General features: G+C 39.2%; 1 protein-coding gene across 9 annotated transcripts in view; it reads left to right on the top strand.

Annotated features, from left to right (window-relative positions):
* Positions 1–21878, top strand: part of plekha7b (pleckstrin homology domain containing, family A member 7b) — a 72305-nt gene extending 50427 nt beyond the window's left edge. For 5 of the 9 annotated variants that reach the window (XM_040128708.1, XM_040128753.1, XM_040128761.1 and 2 more), the window contains 18 exons: positions 1876–1959; positions 3504–3557; positions 4296–4376; positions 6228–6299; positions 7479–7559; positions 7711–7860; positions 8689–8790; positions 9074–9185; positions 9412–9638; positions 10665–10856; positions 10952–11069; positions 11236–11327; positions 12211–12435; positions 14714–14941; positions 16414–16547; positions 16790–16938; positions 19423–19560; positions 21185–21878. In XM_040128708.1, the coding sequence (XP_039984642.1) occupies positions 1876–1959; positions 3504–3557; positions 4296–4376; positions 6228–6299; positions 7479–7559; positions 7711–7860; positions 8689–8790; positions 9074–9185; positions 9412–9638; positions 10665–10856; positions 10952–11069; positions 11236–11327; positions 12211–12435; positions 14714–14941; positions 16414–16547; positions 16790–16938; positions 19423–19547 (2226 nt within the window). In that variant the 3' untranslated portion in view covers positions 19548–19560; positions 21185–21878. The remainder of the gene's footprint in view (positions 1–1875; positions 1960–3503; positions 3558–4295; positions 4377–6227; positions 6300–7478; positions 7560–7710; positions 7861–8688; positions 8791–9073; positions 9186–9411; positions 9639–10664; positions 10857–10951; positions 11070–11235; positions 11328–12210; positions 12436–14713; positions 14942–16413; positions 16548–16789; positions 16939–19422; positions 19561–21184) is intronic. The other 4 variants (XM_040128725.1, XM_040128715.1, XM_040128734.1 and 1 more) reach the window with 4 other exon arrangements.
* Positions 21879–24709: the final 2831 nt, after the last annotated feature.

Here is a 24709-nt window from a genome sequence, read left to right as displayed (position 1 = left end):
ACTGTTGGTCTGACAAATGTGTGAATGTGTCCCTTTGGGCTCTGTGAAATTGTGATGTGCATTTTACACCAATTTCTGACTCGCTATAGACAAAATGATTAATAGATTAATCAAGAAAATACATGGCAGATTAATTAATGATGAAAATAATCATTAGTTGCAGCAGTTAGTGTGTCTTGGATGTTGGGAACAGTGGTGTGGGTAGGTGTGTTCCCAATGTGGTATCACACTGATATCACACTCATAGTAAGACTAAGTGAATTACCTCAAAAAAATATTTTACTCAAGTCCCACTTTCATAGTCCCACAACCCTGCACAGGATGAACAGGTATAGAAAATGTTCAGAGCGATGGATTGAAGTCCTCCCTTTCATGAATATATGCGCTCATACTCAGTCATTGATGCTTTAACGCTGTAATACTGGCACACAGTAAATGTCAGTAGCCTGTCATTGGCTTGGGATTGGAGTAAAATTTGTTGATTCACATGTAGTAAACCAAATGACAAAGGACTCAATCTCACAGTAGCTTTTGGTATTGGTAGTGTGCGGTATCTATTGATGTTGATTTGAAGAATGTTGTGAGCTCACAGGCACACCATGGGAAGATTAGCATGGGGAGCATGAGAAGGCTCTGACTTCTCAGTGCACACACTTTGATGCTCATGTGAATCACTTGCAGATTCACACAGTCCACACCCAGGCCTACTCCACAGGTGGTGTGAGCATGTGTGAGTAAAAGCTTGCTACCCTGCCGTTCCCCAAACCATTGCAGTGCTCAGACAGCACCACTGCGGCCGCAGGAGACGGAGCGAGGGGACATCCTGTCACCCACGGGCTGCGCTGTCTCCCCACCACACCCTCCACATGTGAAAAGATTTCCCTCCGAACCATCACGACATTTGCCAGCACACAAAAGCCTCATAACCAACCCGTTAGCCTTACGGAAAGTAAACAAACTGGCGCAGATGCTCTGTTTCCTCCATAACTCACCCGAGTGTCAGGACCCTAATTACAACCATAAAATAGAGTGACGCACAATTATGGAAAACCCCATAGAAGAAGATACATTTTTAACAAAGGGAGCCGCAGTAACTATGCAGGACGATCTGATGGAGTGATGTTTATGGGAACTAGATTTAGTTGGCAATGAACATAGTTTTGGTGCACCCAGCATCTTTGAGGCTGATGGTGCTCTCTCACTAGAGTGCGCTTAAGTAATAGCGCTCTGTATACCTCTGTGGAATATCATTAAGAAGTAGGTTTTATTAGCAACTAATCCAATTTGCCCAGGGCTCCTCAGCACCCTATAAACATCTCTACTGTATCTCAAACATCAGCTGCGGTCTCTTTCTTCTGATCTCGCATTTAAATAAAAAACCTATTATACAGCAAAAAAATAGTGGCATGGGAATCTCATAGGGAATGGCTTACAGTGCTTCTCTTGCTGGTAGCAAACAAATGTTATTTTAAGAAAGCAGGTTTAGTATAATTTATGTGTAGTTAATTAAATCTCTTGTTGTTTGTTTCCTTTTAAGGTTCTGTAGTGGGCCTGGTTTTCGCTAAATCTGTGTGTTAAGCAAAAACGTCAAATTTTCCAAGCCCTGTAGCGTCTAAAACTCAGGGCACACCTTGTTTCGAATAATATTAGGAGTGATGAAAGGGAGAAAAGGATAGATGAAAAAATAAATCTGCTGTGTAGTAAAATTTGTTTGCTGACTTGGAGGCAATGGTTTAACTTTGATTCAGTGTGATGGAGTGGTCTATCTCTCACTTTCAACACTCTGTTGAAGATTAGTTAGTCAATTAGACATTCTGTTTGATTTGACTCCTTAAGATCGGTAATAACAAGTTGATGAATTTTGTTTGTCCACAGACTTCCCAAATAGAGAGAAGGTCCATGCCAGCCATGGGCTACATCACACACACTGTCAGTGCACCTAGCTTACATGGCAAAACGGTATGATCCTCTTTATTACATGCACTACATAACTTGGTTTTGTTACTGCAGATGTCTCTCATATAGTATTAACATAGTTTTCCAGTAGTGTAGGACAGCCAGTCCAGGTATGGACAGCGATAACTCAGCCCAGAATTTCATTAATAAGGCTCATCTTGGTGACAGTATCAAGATGTAGAATCTAGAGCTGACCTAGCTGATTTTGTGAACCACTGTAAAGCTGTTTTCGTTTTTATACCACATATTTGTTTTAGTGTTATCAGTTCCGATGACCCTTGTCTTCAGACCATCCCTTATTTGCACAATAAATCACATGTCCAAAGAGCAGTTCTATCTTTCACGTTTTTTGTGTTCTTAGGACATTAATAGAAGCAGAAGTATACTGGCCTCTCTACCACTTGGCTCTCTCAGCTGCTATAGCTCAGCCACTGTACTACCCAGATGGTACTCAAATATTTTCTCTCATCCCTCTGCGCTTTCATTGGCCTCCGGCCCCTAAACCCGGGCTTGGCTACAGCCAGAGGAGCTGACTCTGCTCCTCATTCAGCTTCGGAGGCACCAGGCCAAGATGGCTGGTGTGCATAGCCCAAACTATGCGTTCGCTCACCTGCAGCACAACCAGCACAACGGCCTTCTAGGCCCCAGCATGCAGGTCAGGGGCCCTCCTAATTCCCTAACCTCCTCTACAGCACACTGCAACCCCTGCCAGTGCATTGTGGCCCCCTCACCCCAGCCAATCCCATACATTACTTCCATGTCATTCATTCAAGACTGTGCGGTCCGTTGGTATTGCTTGGTGGTCTTGTTTATTCAGCCATTTCGGCATGGGCTATATTGCACTTCAGACTATCCAGATTGCCTCTTAGCTAAACATTAGTGTCTTTAAAGTTAGAGTTGTTCATCCACCTTGTTCAGAAGTTGAAAAGCTATCAAAGGCTAGTGTTATTCTGTTTGTAATAAGTAATATGCCATATTTGAAGCATGTTGCTTGTCAACTGTGCCTGCTTTGTAAACTTTCACATTTCTATCTACATTTCTGTGTGCTCTGACATATCTTTTGCTACTGGTCTTATCACTCCGAGGCAACCATCAAGCTACAGTTTCCCTTGTGAGCCTGTTCACAAACAGTGCCTTGCTTTAAGACTAGTGGATCACAGAGAAGATACAACACTGCTCAGTGATGACAACTCCACCCAGTTTCTAACATCCAACCATTCTCTGGCCATTCTCATGCTTATGAAGGAGTGTAAACACTCAGTTTGACCACATGTCACGCACAGGATCTGTGTTACTCAGTTGTGTATGAGGTCAAACATGAGACATTAAACCAGTTCAAAAATTCCATGATTACTTAATTACAGTTTGGCTTTACTCACTGTAGATAAAAATACAGAAATAGAAGTAAACTGTAATTGACATCAAGTTAATTAAAGTTCTGTTTGCAAAGCCTGAACAGCAAATACAGGCCACAGGAGTCATCTGGTCACCCATTATCCTTTGCAGCTTCATTTCAAATGATTTATCTCTCCACTGCTCATTTAAAGGCTGATGATACTTACATACAACTGAAGAAGGACCTGGAGTATCTAGATCTCAAGGTGGGCCCCAAAAAAGTAAATGCCACTTTATCCCTTTCATCCTCTACTTCATCTACCTTCTCTGGACTGCAATCCTGTTTTCCTGCTGCTACCTCCAACGTCTGCCTCCCTGTTTCCCCATTTCCTGTCTTTCCTCTGTTCTGCGCTGTGCTTTCTACTGTCTCCTTATAATGGAATTAACATGTCTTTTAACGGTCTTCTTATTATGTAAATTATACATTTGAGGATAAAAAGCCATTATCACATTAATAAGCTAGTAAATCCAACAAATAGTCAATTGTGACTGTCATAAACTGATAGAAAGGTTTAGCTTCTCAAATAAGTAGATGCTCTAGTTTGTCACAATGTTTTCCATTGGATGATACTCTCAGATTCAGTGTGGTAATGTAGATATGATGTTAAGCTCGTAGTAATGGGAATTGAAGTTTTTATAAGCACATTGCTGATTTTCTAAAATGTTTGAGTAATGTGAACTCCATTCCCATGTCAGTGTTACAAATAATATACTGTAAATGAAAAGGCTGAGTGTTGCTATATTTAATCAATCTGTCTCATTTAGCTAGCTATTGGCATATATTCCATTTACACCTGTGCAAAGCGTTTGATCCTAATTGACTTGTATGTTTAACACCACGATGCATTAATTAGAAATCTGGGTTGAGTTTTGGAATGGAGGGAGGTCATCTAGCGATGTACAGTACGTCCTGTAACACCTCTGCATTTCCTGTTTCAAAACAGATCCAAAGTATTGACCCGATGATCGTTTCAGTACACAATGTGTTTGAAAACTCCACTCCAAGTTTTGGGTACTGTTGGAATGTAAGGATGGTGTGCATACAAAGTGAAACAGATCATTCCACTGCTTCTCCAATGGAATGTGATGCATCCCTGGAAATTATGCAGGAGTTGCATATGAATCCCTTGATCTGATCATTCACTGTGTGATACTTCAATACTGCTATGAGATTTGAGATGATGGAAAGGAAGTTGTAATGGCAAAGGGATTCCTTGCATGCCGTTAAGCATTTCTGAATGTGCTATTGAATGTCACTTTGATACTTCACTTTGCTTTTGTTTTACTTGTGAGAGCATAAAAGATGACCCAATGGTGCTCTTTAAGAAAAATACTTGCAATGTGATTATGATATGACAGTGAGAACTTACATTTTAGGGCCTCCAGTTTCATCGTGGTAACAGGCGGAAATGGACGATAACATGGTGTGTTCAGACCATGGTCTTGGTCTTGGTCTTGAATAGTACAGAAACTTGTAATGTAATGTACTTACATAAAGCTGGCAATTTACGAAAGACACTTTACAAAAAAAAAAACTTGTAGTCTCCAAGCCCAAGCTAGGTGATCACTTGAGTCATTTTCCCAGACTTCATGAAGCTCCCTCCAAAACCACAGAATACACTATATCACTGTTCTCACATGTTGTGTAGTAACTAGTAGTTTACTTTGACATATAAAATAGGTGGAATGCCCCTTTAACTGAGTCTTCCTTTTGCTCTGGTCCATACCACTGTGCTGGGTGTGGTGATCCTGATGTGGGTGTCCACAAACTCATGTCTAACCACGACAGAACTGATTACATAAAAATACAAGTTCCCATAGGAATATTTGATAATAGTAATGTTACTAGTGACCCAAAATAAGAGTGAAAGAAGAAAGTCTATTAATAAATTTTAATCACTTTGCTGATCCCCTGACTCTTCCTCTACATCCATTATCATCATCAGGTCAACATGTCCAATACTTTGGTTTATGACCAAAAACCAACAACGTTAACGACATTCCCAGCAGCGTCAGCTGTACTTTGTGTTTAGTGCTAATCCACAAAACGTGTTAGCAATGTCATTGTAAGCATGTTAGCATGCTGGTGTTAGCATTTAGCTCAAAACACCAGCGTGCCTATATAGCCTCAAAGAGGTGCTAGCACAACTGTAGACTCACAGTTGTATTAAGATGACTAAACAAGTGTTTCTCCTCAGTTTTCTCTCAAAGCTGTAGACAGTTACGAGTTGTTTGTCCGGAAGCAGGGGGATCTCATAGAACGTTACAGATCTTAAACAAAGTTATGTTAAACTGTGATCGGGTTTAAAATACCCCTAATGCCATGGCTGGTACAGGTACACAGAGCTTGTTATTTACAATTATTCCCTTTTCCCACACTGTCATTGCTATTTCCGCCAAACATACCACGTTACTACACCATCATGAAACTATAGGCCTTGATAACATACAATTTAACTTTTACCCTAGTGATGTGCATAGCTATTTTTTTAATATCATTAAAGTTTACATCAAGCTTAAATATTCCCAATGTAAAAAAATATGTTTTTTAATCATAAAATCAGCATTTCAAGAATTAATTTCCTCTCTTCTTGTTCATATAAAGGACCTGGTTGTTTAACGAACATATATTATTAAGCAGCCAAAAAAGAGCAGCTTTGGGTTCTTAGGGTTTTCTTAGGGTTCTGCACAAGTTTTTGTTATACAAGCTCATGCTTTTTTTTTCTTCATTATTTTATTTACAGTGGCAGTCTCACTGTATGTTGAAAATTCATGCTGTTGTTGTTATCTGTTAACTGTAAGTATTAAAGGTATTGAAAATATGTCCTTCGATTACTGATATTAAACATTTTATTTGTGGCTGTTGGGAATTTCAGGTTACTGGACGAGAAAGTTTAAAAAAAGAAAGACCATCCAGGCCAGTGAAAATAGCAGAAAGTGATGCTGATGTAAGTGAATCATTATGATCTCAGGATTTAAAGAAGCAGTCTGATAAGCACCCTGTTTATCTGTCTCTTTCCTTTGTTTAAGATCTCCTTTTCTGACTTCTCGCAAGCCACTACAGAGAAGCAGCAGTGTGTGTGTGTGTGTGTGTGTGTGTGTGTGTGTGTGTGTGTGTGTGTGCGTGCGTGCGTGTGTTCTTAAGTGCTGGTAAACAGAGGCTGCGGAGGGAAGGGAATGTATGTACATTGCAACACTGTGGGGACATCCATCCACACTGCACAGTGAAGGCCTGAAAGTATCGACCACAGCTTTTATTTTCCTCCCTGCAATTTAAAGAGAAAAATACATGTAATGGGAGTTTTAGATGTTGAGCTGTTAAATTTTTCAGTTTGATTTGCTTGATCCTGCTTTTCTCATTCTTTGTTTTCTGCTGAATAGAGGTAAATAAGATGGATGTCCTGGCTTTTCATCATTAGCATTGTTCCATTTTAACAATTTATAAGAAATTGCCAGTAAATTTGTCTGAACAATTAATATTTCATGCAATTAAAAACAACAATATACAGCAGCAAAATAAAAACAGCTTAATTATTAATTGAACAGAATGATAAATAGATCTGAGAAAAAAAATACACTGTGAGAAAGACTGCGAAGTAGGCAGTCTTATGTTGTTTTTATAAACACATAACCCATTTCTGGGAAAACAAATCTGTCACTCTCAATAAACACAGTTTTCTCCAAAAGTGAATTTGAAAATATGGATTTTTGATTATGATTACTCATAATGGGTATTACCAGATCTCAGCCCCAAACTAGACAGAATACAGCCTTTTGATATTTCTCACTGCGCTGATGAGAGGAATTCCTCGGGGCTTTTCACATAGATGAGCGTTATTGACATATTTACACACAGCGAAGACTAAAGCAGACAATCAATTCATCTTATCCGGCTACATTGTTAAAACATAGTTGAACAAAGACAAGAATGGAACGGTTGACCTCAGTCGTAAACAGATACTTTATCTCATCAGCCCAGTCACTGTTTTATCTCTTTCCTGTTATTATGTTGCATTATCTCTACACTTTGTGGTGTTATTCGAGGTAAGCAGAGAGTAATAACAACGAGAGGCAGATGTGGTTTTTATCCTCTGTTTTCTTGCATTCTTATTATGTTTTTCCTTTAGGTGAAATTAAGTCGACTGTGTGAACAAGACAAGATTCTCCAGGAGCTAGAGGCCAGGATACGCACTTTGAAGGAGGACAAGGTTTTTATTTTATACATATATAAAATTGCTTTTTTTAAATTTTCTTCTGTATGTACAGTATTTAGTTGTGCACGTCAGTCTGTATTGGTGTATTGGTGTGGTCCATAAATGCTTCTTGTGTTATGACGGTGTCTTTCATGTCCCTATCTAGGACAAGCTAGAGTCTGTGCTGGATGTTTCCCACCAGCAGATGGAGCAGTACAGAGATCAGCCGGCCCATGCCGAGAAGATTGCCTATCAGCAGAAATTACTACAAGAGGATGTGGTGCACATCAGGGCTGAAATATCCCAAGTCTCCACAGTAAGATACAAGCTGCGTTCATTATGCTTACAATGAAAAATACAGATTATTCTTTGTTAAAGTTCAAATATGCAATGTGGCTACCCCAGGATAATTCATATAGGTTTGACAGGTAAGGTACACTGATTCAAACTACTCAGACTGTCTTCGCTGCAGAGTACATACTACCTCTTGCATTATGTTTTTATTGGTTGGACTGCCTTCGGTGTCGGCATCATGTTTGCTTCTATTTTTGGATGTTCCCTTTCAATGGTTTCTGCAACTGGCACAACGTTTCAGGTTGACTGTGACAGTATCAAAATGAGTGCTCGGGGATGAACCTGAGGCTACAAAGAAACTCATGACTACATTTCTCCATCACTCAGAAAAAGGCTTTGGTCGAAAAGTTCATTGATATTCAAAATATTCAGTATTAAAGTGAAGGGATGAGTTTCAATAGAACATTTACAAATAAACCACAAGATTGCACAGCAGTAAATATGAGTATTTCACTGTCAAAGACATTTCCAACCATATTGGTTATATTCAAACATTTGTGACGCTCTCATTCGATCACATAAGTATGCGTTAACTGACGGAACGATGGAAACAACGGATCAAATCCAAATGATTCAGATTAAACAACTCAATTTCAAGTGAGAAGGAATAATGAAACTGAAGTTATTCAAAACCACACATGAGCTTATGTGTAAAGTGTGACCGTAAATCTCTGTATAATGGGATGGAACCTCGAAACCTTTAAATTAGCATTGGCTCATAAGATGAGTACACTCTCTGAAAGCTCTTTCTTGTCTTATAACATGAAGTGTGTTCTGTTTTGTTCCGCAGGAGATGGAGAATGCATGGAATGAATACAGCCGGCTGGAGAGAGATGTGGACTGGCTGAAGTCAGCCCTGCAGGGACAGATGAACCGCAGTGATCTTTCTCAGGTCTGTGCCTCAGTGATCTCAGTTAACAAACACAAGCAGTCACTAACTCTCATGGATGGGTGTGTGTGGGAATGAGTTGCAGGCAAAGCAAAGAATTCTGTGTGGTAGATATCTGTTCAGAGGATCGTATGTTGAGTTTAAATTGAAAAACCACATTTTGGCAGTATGGATGAATGTTCATCATTAATGCAGGTCTCGGTACACAAGTAATTTTACAGTGTGTGTTAAAGAAAATGTGTCTATGTTCGTATGTGTTTATGTTTCTTTGTTTCTCTTTGAGCAGCAAGAGAAAGTCCAGATCAGAAAGGAGCTGTGGAGGATTGAGGATGTTATCGCAGGCCTCAGCACCAGTAAAGCCAACTACAAAGTCACTATCTCCTCTGTTACCAACCCAGGTAAGACAAGAGCTACTCTGAAGTTTCATGTGAACAAAGCAAACTATTTTTTGTTCTCTGAGCAATTCAGTACATGCCATGTGATTATGCTACTTTACCTTATCATTAAAGCTCTTTGCATATACTCGGTACTAATGCCTTGAACATTTCCCATGGGGAAAGACAGCACTGTCTTTACAGCGTTTGTGTGTTCATGTTACATGTTCATATACATCAAATCCTCCAGAGAGGAAATTTGTGCCTTCAGTCCCGGCATCATCAGTGCCTTCTGTGTCTGGGAGCCCGTCTGCTATGGAGATGAGATTGTCCCAGCAGCAGCAACAGCAGCAGCAACAGCAGCAGCAACAGCACAGCCCCCACCTCAGCCCTAGTGGCCACACCCCCACCCTATCCACAAGCCCCAGTCAGCAGCCCTTAAACCACTCTACAACCATCACCAGTGGGCTTAAATGGGTGAGTGACTCCAGCCACAGAAATAACTGCAGCTGGTTCTTACAAAATAAACACATCTTTGCATGAAAAGCAAAGCCTGCATCAAGTCTTTGCAGTTTGTGTAGGTTTGTTGACTGAATTAGTCACAATTTTTCATCAGCACTAGATAAAGGGTTTGAGCTATTGATAATTTTTGTTATAAATGATTTTTTCAATTATTTTTTCAAACTGTAAATTAACTGTTAAAGTTGATAAAATTCTACAAAGTAGTGAGAAATCCCAATTTCTGAAGGTGGTCTTCAAATTGCTTGTTTTTTTTACATCCAACAGTCCAAATCCCAAAAAGATTTTCAATTTACAATGATATATATCAGAAAGAAAGAACAGGAAAATAAAATCCTCACATTTCAGAAGCTGAAAGTACTGAATGTTTATCATTTTTGGCCCAAAAAATGAACAAAACTTAGCTTAAAGGTGCCATGTGGAGGATTCTTGAAAACAAACAAAAGTTATGTTTACATCCAGTGTTACTCGCCAAAACTCATTGTGTATATCATTCAGGTCTAACAAAGGTGTAGAGTAGATTTCCTCCCCCATGAAGCATTTCAAAGCTGATTTTCTAGGTATTTTAAGTCCAGCATAGTTTACATCCATGTTTACTAGCCAGCAGTCTTCTTCTTCCCTGTCTTTGCTGTCACAGAACCATCTCCTGTTGGTGATGACTATTCAGTGGAATAGTGTAACACCGTTGTTAGGACTGTGAATCGTGTTAACAGAGTGCATGCACACGTGCATCCATGAGATAAACAAAACGGGGACCTACTCATAGAAAAACAGCTCCATAGCTGTTAGCATAGCATAGAGGTCAAAAACTCCACAGGGAACCTTTAAAAGGAATATCCACAAATGTGTATGTAACATGAGATATTCATGAGTGGTTTTGTGGTCTTTAAGAAAGCTCTGATGTCACAATCAGAGCAACGTGAGGTAGATGCTTGTTTGTCATTTTTAGCGTTTCTCAGTATTAAACAGTTGTTCTGTGTGCAGGGTGAGGACGATGTGCCTCCTAGACCTCCTCTACCTCAGCTCTACAGTCCTGAAGAGTATCCCCCTGCTGTGCCCCCGTTGCCCAGGGAGACAACGGTCATCAGACACACTTCTGTACGCGGCCTCAAACGACAGTCAGATGAACGCAAAAGGGATAGAGAGATTGGCCAGTACACTAATGGAGACAGTAAGGTACAGACAGTACCCGTGTATCTTTGTGTTTGTGCTGCTTGAAAGTCTAAATTTCAGTTTCTCATCAGTTTCTAATCTCTGTCTGTGTATCTCAGGTGGAACTTAGGCCTTTTCTGAGCGAACCAGAGCTTATGGGGGCTGGAGACGGCTCCAGCCACATCAGTGTTTCGGCATCTGGACATGATGGCGGTTACCAGACGTTGCCTAGCAGAGGTACGTGGATGATAGAGCCAGTTCAATTTAGATTTTTTTGGTTGAGCATATTTATTGTGTTGAAAATTTTACACTAGCTTTGTAATTAAATTCCACTCACCAAAACTTTTTTGGCCATATTGCCAAGTTGAAAACAGATCTATAATGTTTGTTGGCTTCCCCTCAGGAGTGGCTGGCTCCTCACTTAGACTAAATCATTCTTCAAGCATCGCCTCATATGTGACCCTCCGAAGAGCGGTCTCGGCTGCTGGCACGAAGGTGAGGCCCAGAAATTAATAAGAAGAATCAAATCAATCAAATCAGTCAAATCAAATAGTAGAGAGTGAATCAAAAGTGAAAACCCATATCAATATAGAGACGGCAAATATACAGTATAGTAGCTTGTAACTCGAACTTCAGATGATATCAATGAAATTCATGAATGAATTCATGGAGAGTTAAGTTCTTTGAAATTTGGAGCTCACATTAATACCTCCTCAAACCCATCTGGAAGGGTTCACAGGTGGGAAGTCAGTGAAGGATCCTGTGTTTATTTCTGCACTAGAGACCTGAAGGAATACAGTGTTCTGAAAAAATAATAACCATCTTCAGGTTTGGATCTTGATATTTATAATTTCCAGTGTTTAGAAATGAAATGGTACGAAGTGGTGTTCATCCCACGGTTTTTTGTGTTTTACTAGAATAAAATCCACAATTTTCACAAAGCATATGTTTTTAAGTATCTCAAACCTCAGATTTTGTTAAAAATGTATCTTAATCATTTAGACAGAACCATGAAGTATGATGTCTTGATGTAAGACCTTTGTTAAGCTACAATTTTATAGATAGATGATAAACAGTAAGACTGAATTATTGCCTATACATAATAACCATCTACTAAAGATGATGGATAAGAAAAATAAGCATTTGTGGGACTGGACACTTTTTACGCTGTTTGTAATGTACAGTGTGAATCGGATTCTCTCTGTATACTCCAATAATAACCTCAGAAATGACTGAAAACTGAATTGTATACCGTCTTCCTTTAGCGTTCCTTATTAACATAAGCTACATTTTTTTTTTTTTTTTAAATTCCACTTCTTTGCCTTTTGCTGCACCTTTTGCTCTTATTATCAACTCTCTTTCCTCCCACTCCTCTCAGGAGAGACCAAAAAGTGCCTTGGAGCGTCTGTACTCTGGGGAGCCGGCGCAGCAGCAGCAAAGGGGGAAGATGAGTGCTGATGAGCAACTGGAGAGGATGAAGAGGCACCAGAAGGCCCTTGTCCGCCAGCGGAAACGCACCCTCAGTCACGGAGACCGCCACGCCTCTTCAACGTCACGCACCTCATCCTCATCCTCGCGCCCGCTTTCGGCAGACTTGGGATCAGTATGTTACTAGAACAGTTTCACACATCACACTCTCATGCATGATGACAACCAAACCGGGAGTGCCGATCTACGGTTTTAACGCATGGCTTTACTCAGAGTAGTCGGTCTTTTCTCTGTTCCTGACGTTACAAAGTTGATAGTAATACATTAAATTAGTGCAGTATGGTGATTTACTACGTGGCTCTAACGTTGCTTACTTGATGCGTGTTGTTTTCAGACTTTAATTGGCCTTTTTCACAGCAGACGTTTTTACTTGTCTAGTAGGAAAAGCACTGGTGTTACAAATAACATTAACAATGGCTCCATTTTGTTCTACTGTCCCTCTAAGCCATGATAGTGAGCCAACATGCAGAATGCCAGCACCCTGAAACTGAAGCAACTAAATGGAATTCAGCCATCGTAATTAAGCCTCCGCGCCGGCAACAGCCATGGCCGGAAGCATTGTGTCTTTGGGTTGTCCATCCCATTCTTCTGAGTGCGATATCTCAGGAACACCTTGAGGGAATTTCATTACATCTGACACAAATGTCCACTTGGACTCAAGGATGAACTGATTAGAATTTGGAGGTCAAAGGTCAAAGTCACTCTGACCCCACAAAACAACAAAGCTTAACAGAGTCAAATCAAATCAATTTTATTTATATACCACAAATCAAAAAACTACACTAAATACTTTTTATTAAATTCCTTCCAAGTCTTCACTATATATATTAGATGAGACTGGTAAGACATGGATGTAAACTGCAACTTGACTGGCTGGCGGAGGCATACAATCGCAAGGCGGTAATTCTAGTTTTAAATATTTACAACCGTGCTTTTCCTGCTTTAACATGTCAAAACATCTTCGATGAACAAGGCCTATATAGATAATAGGCGGATAACAGGTTCTGCTTTTCAAACTGTAGCACGAAAAATGGGAACAGTACTTATATAACTGTCGAAAAGTGGAAATAATTACATTTACACTGAATAGGGATGGTGGTGTTGCTCAAAATCTTTACAAATAATATATCTTTCCTATCAAACACATAACACCCTAATTACCTCACACATATGTCCTCATCTACACATCAATTTCTGGATATTTTTCCCATTATTCCCTGTTGTAGAAACTAACATTGCTTTATCCATCCCTTTACCTCTCCTCACTGATCTTTCCATTTCTTGGCCATGGTTGATTTCACTCTGACAGTACACTTTTACCATACTATTTTACGGTTTTCTACCCTGTAACAGTGGCTGTGCTTTCAGAATAGTGCCCAGGTGTCTGTTCCCCAGAGTCCTGTCTCCCTCATTTAGATATTAATGCCTGCTGGTCTTCTATTAAGTACTGTTGCTGTTTCTAATTTCTTCCATTTATGTGTGAGTGTCTGTGTGTGTGTGTGTGTGTGTGTGTGTGAGAGAGAGAGAGAAATAAAGTGCCTACTTATTTTCTACTGACCAAAGCATTGACAAACACTGAGCAATGCCTATTTAAGCCCACTCAACTCAACCTCATCGTAGCATTTTTTTCGCTGGATTTTTTTTCTTTTCTTAAACGAAGGTAGAAATTGTCTGAGTGTATACGGCTCGGGGCTTACTGTCGTCCAATTTACCATTTCCCAGGCTTTGAGAGAGGACACCATTTTTTTTAGACAGTACTAATGTGTATGACATCCATTTCTTATCAAATCATAGGTTAAATGATTTCACTGTTTGCTCAGTGGTTTTATCTGCTAATTAATTGTTAGCTACAAGAACGCTTCCTTTTTAATATGTGAATGTTTGCAAATAAATAAACATTATTTTCTAATGAAGACATATTGCCATGTTTTTTATTTGTTGTATTTTTTATGTGAATATATACAATATGGATGTGTTTGGTGAAACTGTCAGCAGTGTGAGTGAAGTTATCTTTCCTGCTAATTTCAGTGGCATTGTGCTGTGTTCCTTATCTCTGCTGTAGAGATTTTACAGCATGCTCTGACTCGAGAACTTTCAGTTTCATGTAAGAATGCATAATCATCTATGCATGCTTCCTCTTTTTTCTTTTTCACACCTTTACACACACATACACACACACACACACACTCTCTCTCTCTCTCTCTCACTGCAGCCTTTAAAATCCATGTTAGCGTACCAGTGATAACTAAGTGTTGTACAGTACTTATTTCATGAAATGAATTTGAAGGCAGGTGAAACAAGTCTGTTTCAAATTTACTTGATAATCAAGACATCTTGATGGCAGCATCCTGTAATTTGTTACAGTTTATTTTTTCCCTGTGTGCGTTATCCAGTGGAAGAGAGAGCAGGAGTTTGACCTGCAGTTGCTTGAGAGGGCTGTTCAGGGTGAGGAGGCGCAGGGAGTTAGGAGTGTCCAGGGGGAGGAAAGACCTCCCGAGCACAAAGAGAGACCCTGTTCGCACTCTGACGAATGGCTGACGTTTCGCTCCACAGCCACAACTCCTCCCACGCATGAAGTTGACCTGGAACCACTAGACTATGATGTGGACCTTAACAAGGAGGTAAGTCATCTTTGTCTCAGTGAAGGAATACAGATAATGAGTTTAATGTCAATACATAAATATGACTACGGTAGAAGAAAAAACATCACTCTCATCCAAAGACAAAAAAAGAGCTGGAGTGTGTGGACACACAGTCCAAACAGTACAAAAAAAGATTTTGTGCACCCAAATCACAGAGATTGTTCCTTTTATTCAGTTTACTGAACTTAGATCCTGAGAACAGAATAAAAAGAACAATCTAACTGATTTGAGTGTGTAAACCCTTTTTATACTTTATAAATGCAGAAAATCAAGAAATAACTTTGAATTCATCAAAAACTTTGAGCCGATACCCATGGCCCCAACCAAGCTGGAAAGTATAGTTCAAAGAAAAATAAGACCTAAAAAATTGTTTAACTACAATTCAGTCTGTCAGCTCACATGAAACGTTTTTTCATGAATACAGAGCATGTGTAGAGTTGAGATGAGCAGCCGATAAATGACAACAGCAGCGGGGAATGTGGCACGAAGTTGATTATTTACTCCACAATATCGTCCTGTAGCAGCACGATGGGATTGTTGGCAGATGACTGTGTTTCTCTATGTGAGGGGTAGCAGCAAGTGTTTGTGTTACGGCACTGTTTGCAGATGAGCAGCACAGCAGTAGGCAGAGCCTTGACAGTTTAACAAGAACGCCGTATTGCACTGGGTGCGCTGGATATACGTCACAGTGAGTGGTTATGTGCGTGCTGCGACACTCTGCCTGTATAAGACGGCAGGTTTCTCTCCACGGGGCGTATTGGTGGGTAAAATCTGAAAACGTGTGCAGACCCCATAGGGAATCTACGCAGATTTCTCATGCATTTTCTGCTAGAATTTAGGGGATTGCTTGTTCTGTCCTACCCCGGATCACGGTATCGTGACATGAACACCCTCCTTTGGCAGGCGGTGTGAAAACAAACAAATCCTCCGAACAACAAAAGTATAAACTAGTGCTTATTGTGTAGGCAGAGATTGGGGTAAAAGAAAACAGACAGACATCTCACATGACTTAAAACTAACTTACAGATAATATTCTGTTGAATTAAATACCGCAGCTCTTAAGAACTTATAGCCCTTATGTATAGCTGCATTCCTCCTGCTCTGTGTTGTTAGATCATATATGCCTGAATTTCTAACCAAGCAGCTAAATGTCCAACAGGTTACCACCTTGTTGTAGATCTAGCTTTATGGTGAACTCTGAATATCCTTCCTATTTCAGCCTTACATATCCCTCTATTTAGCTACACTACAGTCCTGATCATCAACTATATCTGTAAAGAGTTTTGCTAATTCTCACCATCTTTTCTTACAAATTTTAACATTTTAACATTTTCCCAACTCAAGAATTACCATCTGTGCAAGTGGATGGATTCTTTTTTTCGCATTTCTCCTCATAGCAAGATGATGATAAAACAGCTTAGATCTTTACACACACTATATTTCTTTTGTAGCTGTCCAAGCCTCAGAAAGTCTTGATTCCAGAGCGTTATGTGGATTCAGAGCCTGAGGAGCCCCTCAGTCCTCAGGAGGTGGAGGAGCGTCATCGGAAGGTGGAGCGCATCAAGAGCATCTTGGCAAAGTCCAGGTAGATAAAGTATTACTATACTAAGACTTTTAGTATTAGTACAAATATTAGATTAATACTGAATTTCCATTTGAGTGCGACTAATGTAAAACAGATTCTGGGGATGTAGGTGTTAGACCAACCAGTTAGACCAAAAGACTCAAAAGACTCAATTTTTACACCCTATGTTGCAAGATATTACCCTTACACCATTCACTGCTAATCATATTATTAACGATCATGTATATATGTGCATGTGATAGTGTGCAAAACCTAGCACCGACAGCGTCTGTGGACAAGACAGAGGTGGGGCTGGTGGCACTGGACTCAGCTCTGCAGGAGCAGGAGAGGATCATCACCATGTCCTACGCTCTCGCCTCGGAGGCTTCTCTCAAGAGCAAACTAGTCGCAGGTGGGTCAGTCATATCATTTTAAATTATTTTCTGTTCATTTGAGCCTGTAAGTTGTTGTAGGTTATACATCTTTGCTTTATAAAGGAGTGTAAAAATCCTTATTCCACAGGAACATTTACAGAGCTAATTACTGTATCTACCCAAAAGAGAAAAAAAAAAGCGTGCCAGCACTGACAGTTTCTCCTGTCATCAAACTGACATCTTTTGGCTGAAGAAGAGATAAAGAGAGGGAAGCAGCCTTTTCTAGAATGCTGGATTTGTGGAAAGAAGATGAGAAGGGTGCAAGGTGCAGAGTCAGGCAATGAGGCTGTTCATTTCCTAATAACTGAACATTATTCCTTATTAGTAGCTCAGATGGTCTCTAATTGCAATCCGTGTAGAATCCTTCAGACAGGGGAGGAATCGCTTGATGAGGCCATTTTGTGTGCTGATCAATGACCCAGTCAAACTCTACTCTCCTTCTGCATACCACTGCTGCTGCTTTGAACGTAGCTCTGAACCTGCATAAAAGACACTGCACTCACTTTTCATCTCTTTCATACTCTACAGCAGGCAGGCAAGTTCATTTTCACTGTAGCTGCAGCAGATTGTCAGTCTGTCTGCCTCGCGCACGCACGCACACACAAATATGCACACATATATCTGTCACACACAGTAACACTCAAGCTGTCAGTGTGTGTGGAACCTTAATATGCACAGTGAGGAAAAGTCAACAATTATAACATTATTTCCAGCATAGAGAAATGTCAGAGAATATAACTGGTGGCATCTTGTCAGTCGAGTATGAATCAATGACTTTCTCTCCCTTTGGTGTTGAAGTAAGGTTTGCTGGTGAACTTTCAAATCCACGAATTAAAAGAAGAGTCTTTTTCATAGTATTATGCATTCAACATAAAAGCAGGAATATTCAGCACCACAATTACATACAGTATATATTAAAAAGGTGTTTTTGATTATTGAATTTGTTATTCTGAACAGCTAAATAATGTGGTATTTTGTAATTAGTTGCTGAAAATATTGAGAAAAATCGCACATTTTATGCTGGAAAAATGATCTACAAAATATTAATGATCTACATGATAAATGTCCTTGTGTAGTGCCTCTTCAACATTTTTTTTTTTTCTTCAAGCTGATGAAATGTTCAGATAATGAAAAAATAAAGCACACACTTACACCACTGCGTACTGATCACAATAAGCCTCAGTGCTTGATGGTGGAGGAGAAATTTACCATCCTACTGACTTTCTTCTTATCAATTACCTTTAACTTGTTCAGGTGACCTGAAATCATGTTGATGTCATAAAATCTGCATTGAACTATTTTGTAAGCACACACCTGAAACCTGGTAAAAAAAAAAAAAAAAAAAAAAAGCCCATAAATTTGCAAACGCATCTAAAGATGCTGTTGATGAAGCTGCCCGACATGTTCTTGCTTGTATCTGCATTCATGGATCTCTTCCTGAGTAAGCAATGGGCACCTTGATCGACAGGAAACTAATTGGCAACCACTTTGGCCAAGTTACTTTTTGAGCAAAAATGCCAAACTATTGCTGGTTCTGGCTTTTAAGATGAAAGGATTTAATGCTTTTCTTTGTCATTTATGATATTAAACTTAATATTTATGGGTTTTGGACCGATGGTCTGACAAAACAAGACATTTGAAGACGCCACCATGGGCTTTGGGAAAATATAATAGGCATTTTAAGACAAAACTATGAGTTGATTAGAGAAAATTATCGACGTAATCACAGTTTCCCAGTACACACGGTGACATCTTTACATCGCTCATTTTGTTCAAACATCAGCCTAAAAAAAGATAGGCCACAGATAAAGTCCAAAAATATTTAATTCTACCATGACATGTGAAAAAGAGAAACGCAGCAAATCTTCACACCGGAGAAGAGAAGCGGAGAATATTCTGAGTTTTTGCCCGATCATCGACTGAAATGATCAACCAGTAAAAATTGTTGCTGATTAATTTTCTTTCGATCGACTTATCAATTAAACAGTTAGTTCTAGTATATACCAAGATAGCTTCCCTTTAATATATCAGGCCATTGTGGACAATGCTGCAGATCTTTGAGCAGGACTGCTTCGTGTCAATATTTACAGGAATTTTGCATCATTGTGATGAAGCACCTTGATTTGTCAGGTATTTATTTATTTCATTAGCAAAAAACACAGACAATCCCATCTGGTTATTTCAACTAAAAATTTTACTTCCCAGAAAAGTGATATAAAAAAAATACACAGTGATATTAGATTTTATCATTGTAGCCCACCTGCAATGTCATTAGTATGCAGAACACATGAACTGTAACTGTAGTTGACAGAGCTTAATCACTGTCATAATTGTGTGTCCTTCCAGAAAACATTGTGTGGTTCTCACCTAGTTCTGGCCTTCAGTGTGGCCTTCAAACTGGCCCAGAATTGGCCACTTGACTAACAACCAATGTCTCTTTTCCTTCTGTCCTCTCCTCATAGTTCCGCCACAGGCTAACGTCCCCAACCCTCCTCCTCCACCCCCTCCTCCGCCTCCTCCTCTTCCCCCTGTATCTCTGGCACCGTCCTCTCCTCTAAGCAACGGAATTCACTACACGTTTGTCTAACCCGAGAAAAACAGTAAGGCCTAACCGCATGTTTTATGGTGCTAATGTTTTTTGAGGCCACATTAATTCTCTCTAACAAGGGGCTCCTGTGTGCTTTGCACCTCACTCAATGCTTACTGCTCTGTTGTGATTTTAGGAAACACGTCTTGTCTTGGGGAAGCCCTGCCTCCGCACCCATTATAATCAAAACAAACATCTGCAGGCAGTCTGCTCATCCTACTGTGATAATTGTGTGTAAATTTTTTTTTCCTTTTTGTACCGCTGCCAAAATATTTATGGGTGGTTAAGGAAAGAAAAGGCTGAAACGAACATGACTGTTTGTAGCATTGTGTATAATTAACAAAAGAGACACCTTTTGATTTAGCACCTTGACAGTTCAGTAGTCAGCACAGCTGCATTCCACGATACCAATTAGCTCCCCATCTGTAGCCTGGCAGCGATAAGCCAGAAAAAAACAGCAGCTATCATTGTTGTTACTGTAAACGCAGAACGAAGGCTTGTGTCGTTTTACTGCCGTATTGAAAAACTTCCATCCATCAGCCAGTACTGACAAAATATTTGATTACTAGATTTTTTTTCTGAATTTTTTAGTGGTTCATTTCTATGGCAATTAGCCCTCCTTGAACATGAAATAAATAGCTAGATGGAGATGTTTGTTTTAAAAAAAAAAAAAAAAAAAAAGGTACCATACATGGGCACACATACACAGAATAATCAGATAGTGATTATTGAACCCACACACAGAGTAACAAAATGTCCATCCGGCTGCATTTGACCTTCGACCTTTTAGTATAATGCATGGCACAAGAGGTAAAAGCATGAAATGACCCTTGGTCAGCCAGGCATGATGTGAATGGGTTATTATTATCTCTATAAGGAATCTTTATTCCTTGAGAACTTGTGTGACTGCACGCCTTTCCATGTATTGTTGTTCTGTATGTGATACTTATTTTTCTCCAAACTTTTTTTTTTTTCCTGTTAGGGTGGACTGTGATGTGTAGCTGGTTTGTAGAACTTGCTCTACCGCTTGCAACTTTGTGATCGGAATGACACTCAGGATCTACTAATTGGATTTAGTTTCAGTATAAAATATACAGAACTACAGCAGAGATCACTATACCGTGCTGTGTCTGCAAAACTGTACTCCAACCAGTAGTAGTGCAACCTTGACATTAGTGCTCTAACAGTGACACACTGTAAAACCTTCAGCTGTTTTAACACAGAATTTGCACATTGGGGAAGTGTGTGAGAGATGATGCTGTTCACTCATTCTCATATTTATTAATGGTGCAGCCAGTATTTTTGCCTTACATCTGATAATATCCTTAATGATTGTCCTTGTGTGTCCCTTTTAGCAACGTGCCTTGGTAGGGGGTCTGAGTTTAGGGTACAGGCTCACTTGACTAATGCGTCGTCTATGCCTCGGGAAATAAAAAAAACCTCTAAAAATAACCTAAAGACAGTAAGAGCCTGGACTATTATTTTTTAGGATTCATTCATCTGAGGCTCCAAAACAAACGAGAAAGAAAAATTCGAGTATAATCTGATCTTGATTGATTTTGCTGTCATGGTTATCTTGTTCACGGGTATTTACTGTTTTTGTTCTTACTTTGTCTTTCTCTCTTATCACCTCTCAGCTCAAGCAATTTCTGGACACTGAGGTGCTATTCCACAATGACAACGATCCACTGGATTCTGCAAGAAAGGAGGATTTTGGTTTAAAAGTGGATATTTACACCTTCCCATACAGCAGTAGAAGAACTGTAGTAAACATTTACAAGAAAAAACATTTCTCTCGGAGGCTCACACAGTATTGACTCTTCGAAGTGTTTCTAGTTGCTGAGAGCAACTTTCCAGAGGAAAACAGAAGACGTTGCTGTGGGAGCTGCTTTGCTTATTAACTATGAGTGTCTAACAAATGTTAATCTCATAATAATAAAAAATTATTTTCTACATGTTATTGCACTTTGATTTGTACACTGTATCGTGTTTTCAAGGTATGACTGACTTACTTTTACTTGCAGTGCGATCTCAACTGGGAACATTTATGGGATTTTTTTTGGTTTGTTTTTTGTTTTTTGATTTTTTCAGGTACAAAATGTTATGAACATGAGGTACTAAATGTGTCATGAAGGTAGTATTTTTATCAAAGCTCAGATAATATTCTTACACCAAACCACTTGAAATATCATATGTAAGTACCTGTAGCACTGCCAGTCTCCTTTTAGCTTGCCAAAATGAATTTTATTTTTGCTTACATCAGAATGAAAATAACCTTTAACATATTTTTTTTGTGTGACTGGGGAAGGTTGCACAATGGAAATTTATAAAAATGTGAATATTAAAGATATTAACACAATATCTGGTTCCTCACATATGTATTTATTTCCCAATCTTACTTCGAATTTATTACAATTATTTTTATATTTATTTAAATGAGTTGAATACCATGCTGTCGGATGAGTGTATTTAATCAGCCAAAGGTATAAAATTCTGGATAACAGGAAGAGTGTGATGCTGAATGTTTATTTTGTCTTTGATGCCAAACTAAGCTGTCTTAAAAACAGTCCTAAATGAGATTAGAAGTTTATTATCAACCATGGAAACATTAGTTGACAAAATAATCTCAAAAGGTGTAAATGGATTGAACCAGAACGTCCTCAGGTTCACGTGTCTTTGTGGCTGATCGCCACGGCAGAAGCAGGAAAGTGTTGTCTCAAACAAATTCTAGATTTGTGTCACACTTTTCCTGCTGTCTACTTCTAGGGTTTTGGTAATGTATACAAATGTAATTCAAACTGTCTAAATCCAATCCATAAATGTAGGTTTTATTATTCTTCCTCTGATTGAGAAATTAGACTAAGAACTTTTACTTAAATCATTCACTTGTAAGCTACAAGAGCCTTTGTTCTTTATTATACTTCACAGATGCATTTACTGACCATATCTTTATTCTAATCATGTACAAAGGAAAAGTACAAAATGTGCACTCATCATAGCGCCAAGATTCTCTTTGAACCCCCACATTGATTGCCGTGACCTATTAAACTTCATTCTATTATTTGAAAAAGGAACCAAACTATGGCATGCTCAGCGGAGGTGAAGTTTCAATACAAAAAAAGAGAGGCTTCTTGAAATGTTTCTTAAGTTCAAAGCTTTTTCCATCTCAAAAGAGCATTTTTAATCCCATGTATTTTCAACCAAGAAGGTGGATACTAATAACTCTGGATTCTGAAGTACAGAATTCATATCTTTAAATCATGAACTATGCCTCCATTGCAATTGTAAAAGAAACCTCTGAGAACATCTGATTACAAAAAGAAAAGAATATAGAGAATATCTTTTGAAATAGAAAGTGTGACGGTGCTGTTATTACCAAACTTTGCAGTTTTCAACACAAATATTTATTATATTTATCCTGAATCACCCTGGTACATATGCATACCCCAGGACGCATGTGTACCCTCGCCTTCCTTTGCTTGTCTGACAGTGAGCTGTTGCGCAGCAGCTCCCTCCCAAGTGACATCTTTATCTTTAATTGGAGAGTAATTACTTTCACTCGTCTGCATCGTGGTGTGCTTTGAAAACACCTGAGAGAGAGGATGCACCTCCCTCGGCAGCCACATCCTCTCTGCCTCCATCTCTCCTCCAGGATCGGGGCCCCACAGCGCCTGCTGGCCCTGGTGGCTAGAAGACCCATCACATCCTCTGTTCTGCTTATTTTGCAAGAAAATGGGATGTTTTTTCCTCCTCCTGCAAAAATTCACCCAAGACCCTCCACTGAGGATTGTGGCATTTCCATGTATTGACGTTTGGCTGGTGGTTCATATACATTTGTTATTCTATGCTCTGGACTTCAAAGAGAATGAAAGAGGGTCTATTATGCTAATAGGGTCCTGTTCTGTTAAACGCAATCAAGGCCTCCCGTATTAATCCTTTACTAAAGAGTCATTGGCTTCAGCGAGGCTTTTTCAGATGCAAAGAGACTAAGACACAGACTGTTCACTTTCCTGACAGGGGTGTTTGTTAGAGAGTAGTTTTTGCACAAATAAATAAAGGGTAATGTAAGTTAAAGTAAGTAGCAGTAAATAAAACGCCTCACTTTAAAACACAAAAAGTGAAATTGCTTCATGCAAGTGTGACGTTGATCAGGCTTAGGCTTTGAATGTTGTTACGTTTTTGTTTTGTTTTTTGCTTTGTTTTGTTTTTGCGAGGTCTATGGTTGAAAGGAAGAGCCTATTGAGACTATGCTGAAGAATCTGACCTTGTCTATATTGTTGACTACGCTGCACCCTGCATTTTTGTAACATATTAAGTTTTCCCCCGACAGGAGCAGAGAAAGGAGAAATCCTACACATGAATCCCAGTGATACCTATTTCCATCACATAAATATTATTGTTACTTGCCATGAATGTCTGAGGATTATACTACAGTGGAAACACAGCCGGCACCTCCTTTGCACACGGTGGGGATCCAGATTGTAGTCCAATTGTGCAAATACAAAACCAAAGAAGCCAATGCAATAGGTGCTTTGATTTCAAAATAGTATTTTATGCTGTTTTATCATTTTCAAGCTCCACATACAGTGCATTTTTTAATATGTAAGAAATGGAATGGTGATTTGTTGAATAATTGAAGAGTTAGGAATCACTGAATATTCTTCCCAACGTGCTTGCAAGCTATAAAAAGAATAGAGGGAAGGCTGAATTACAGTCATGCTGCACCACATTGACCTCAGTATTTGCAGAAATAAAAACAATACCTTCTGTGGACTCTTTTATCTCAAAGCTATTGTGTTTAGGTTTTAAAATTGTGGCATCATTTGGGAAATAATACAAAATGTGAGAATAATGAATATTGAACAATACATTTACTGGATTAATATATTTAACAGTAAGAGAGCACAATTCCTCCAACATAAATGATTAAGTGTGTGTTGAGAATGTGCTGTGTTACATTAAACAATGAATTAATCTCATGTTCCTTAAACGGAAGGCTTTTACAATACCTACAGTGAATTGGGCTTTTTGTACATAAAAGCAGTTGCTTTGTAAATGAACCAAATGCCCCTGGGCCCCCTCTTTAATCTAGCAGCTCCATGCACATGTACACACTGTGCTAAGTGAAATTTACCACATTCAATGATGCCAATGAGAAGGCT

This window comes from Xiphias gladius, chromosome 1, assembly GCF_016859285.1.
Source record: "Xiphias gladius isolate SHS-SW01 ecotype Sanya breed wild chromosome 1, ASM1685928v1, whole genome shotgun sequence".
Lineage (NCBI taxonomy): Eukaryota > Metazoa > Chordata > Actinopteri > Istiophoriformes > Xiphiidae > Xiphias > Xiphias gladius.
Note: the sequence above shows the minus strand (reverse complement) of the source record. Positions and strands in the feature narration are given on the sequence as shown.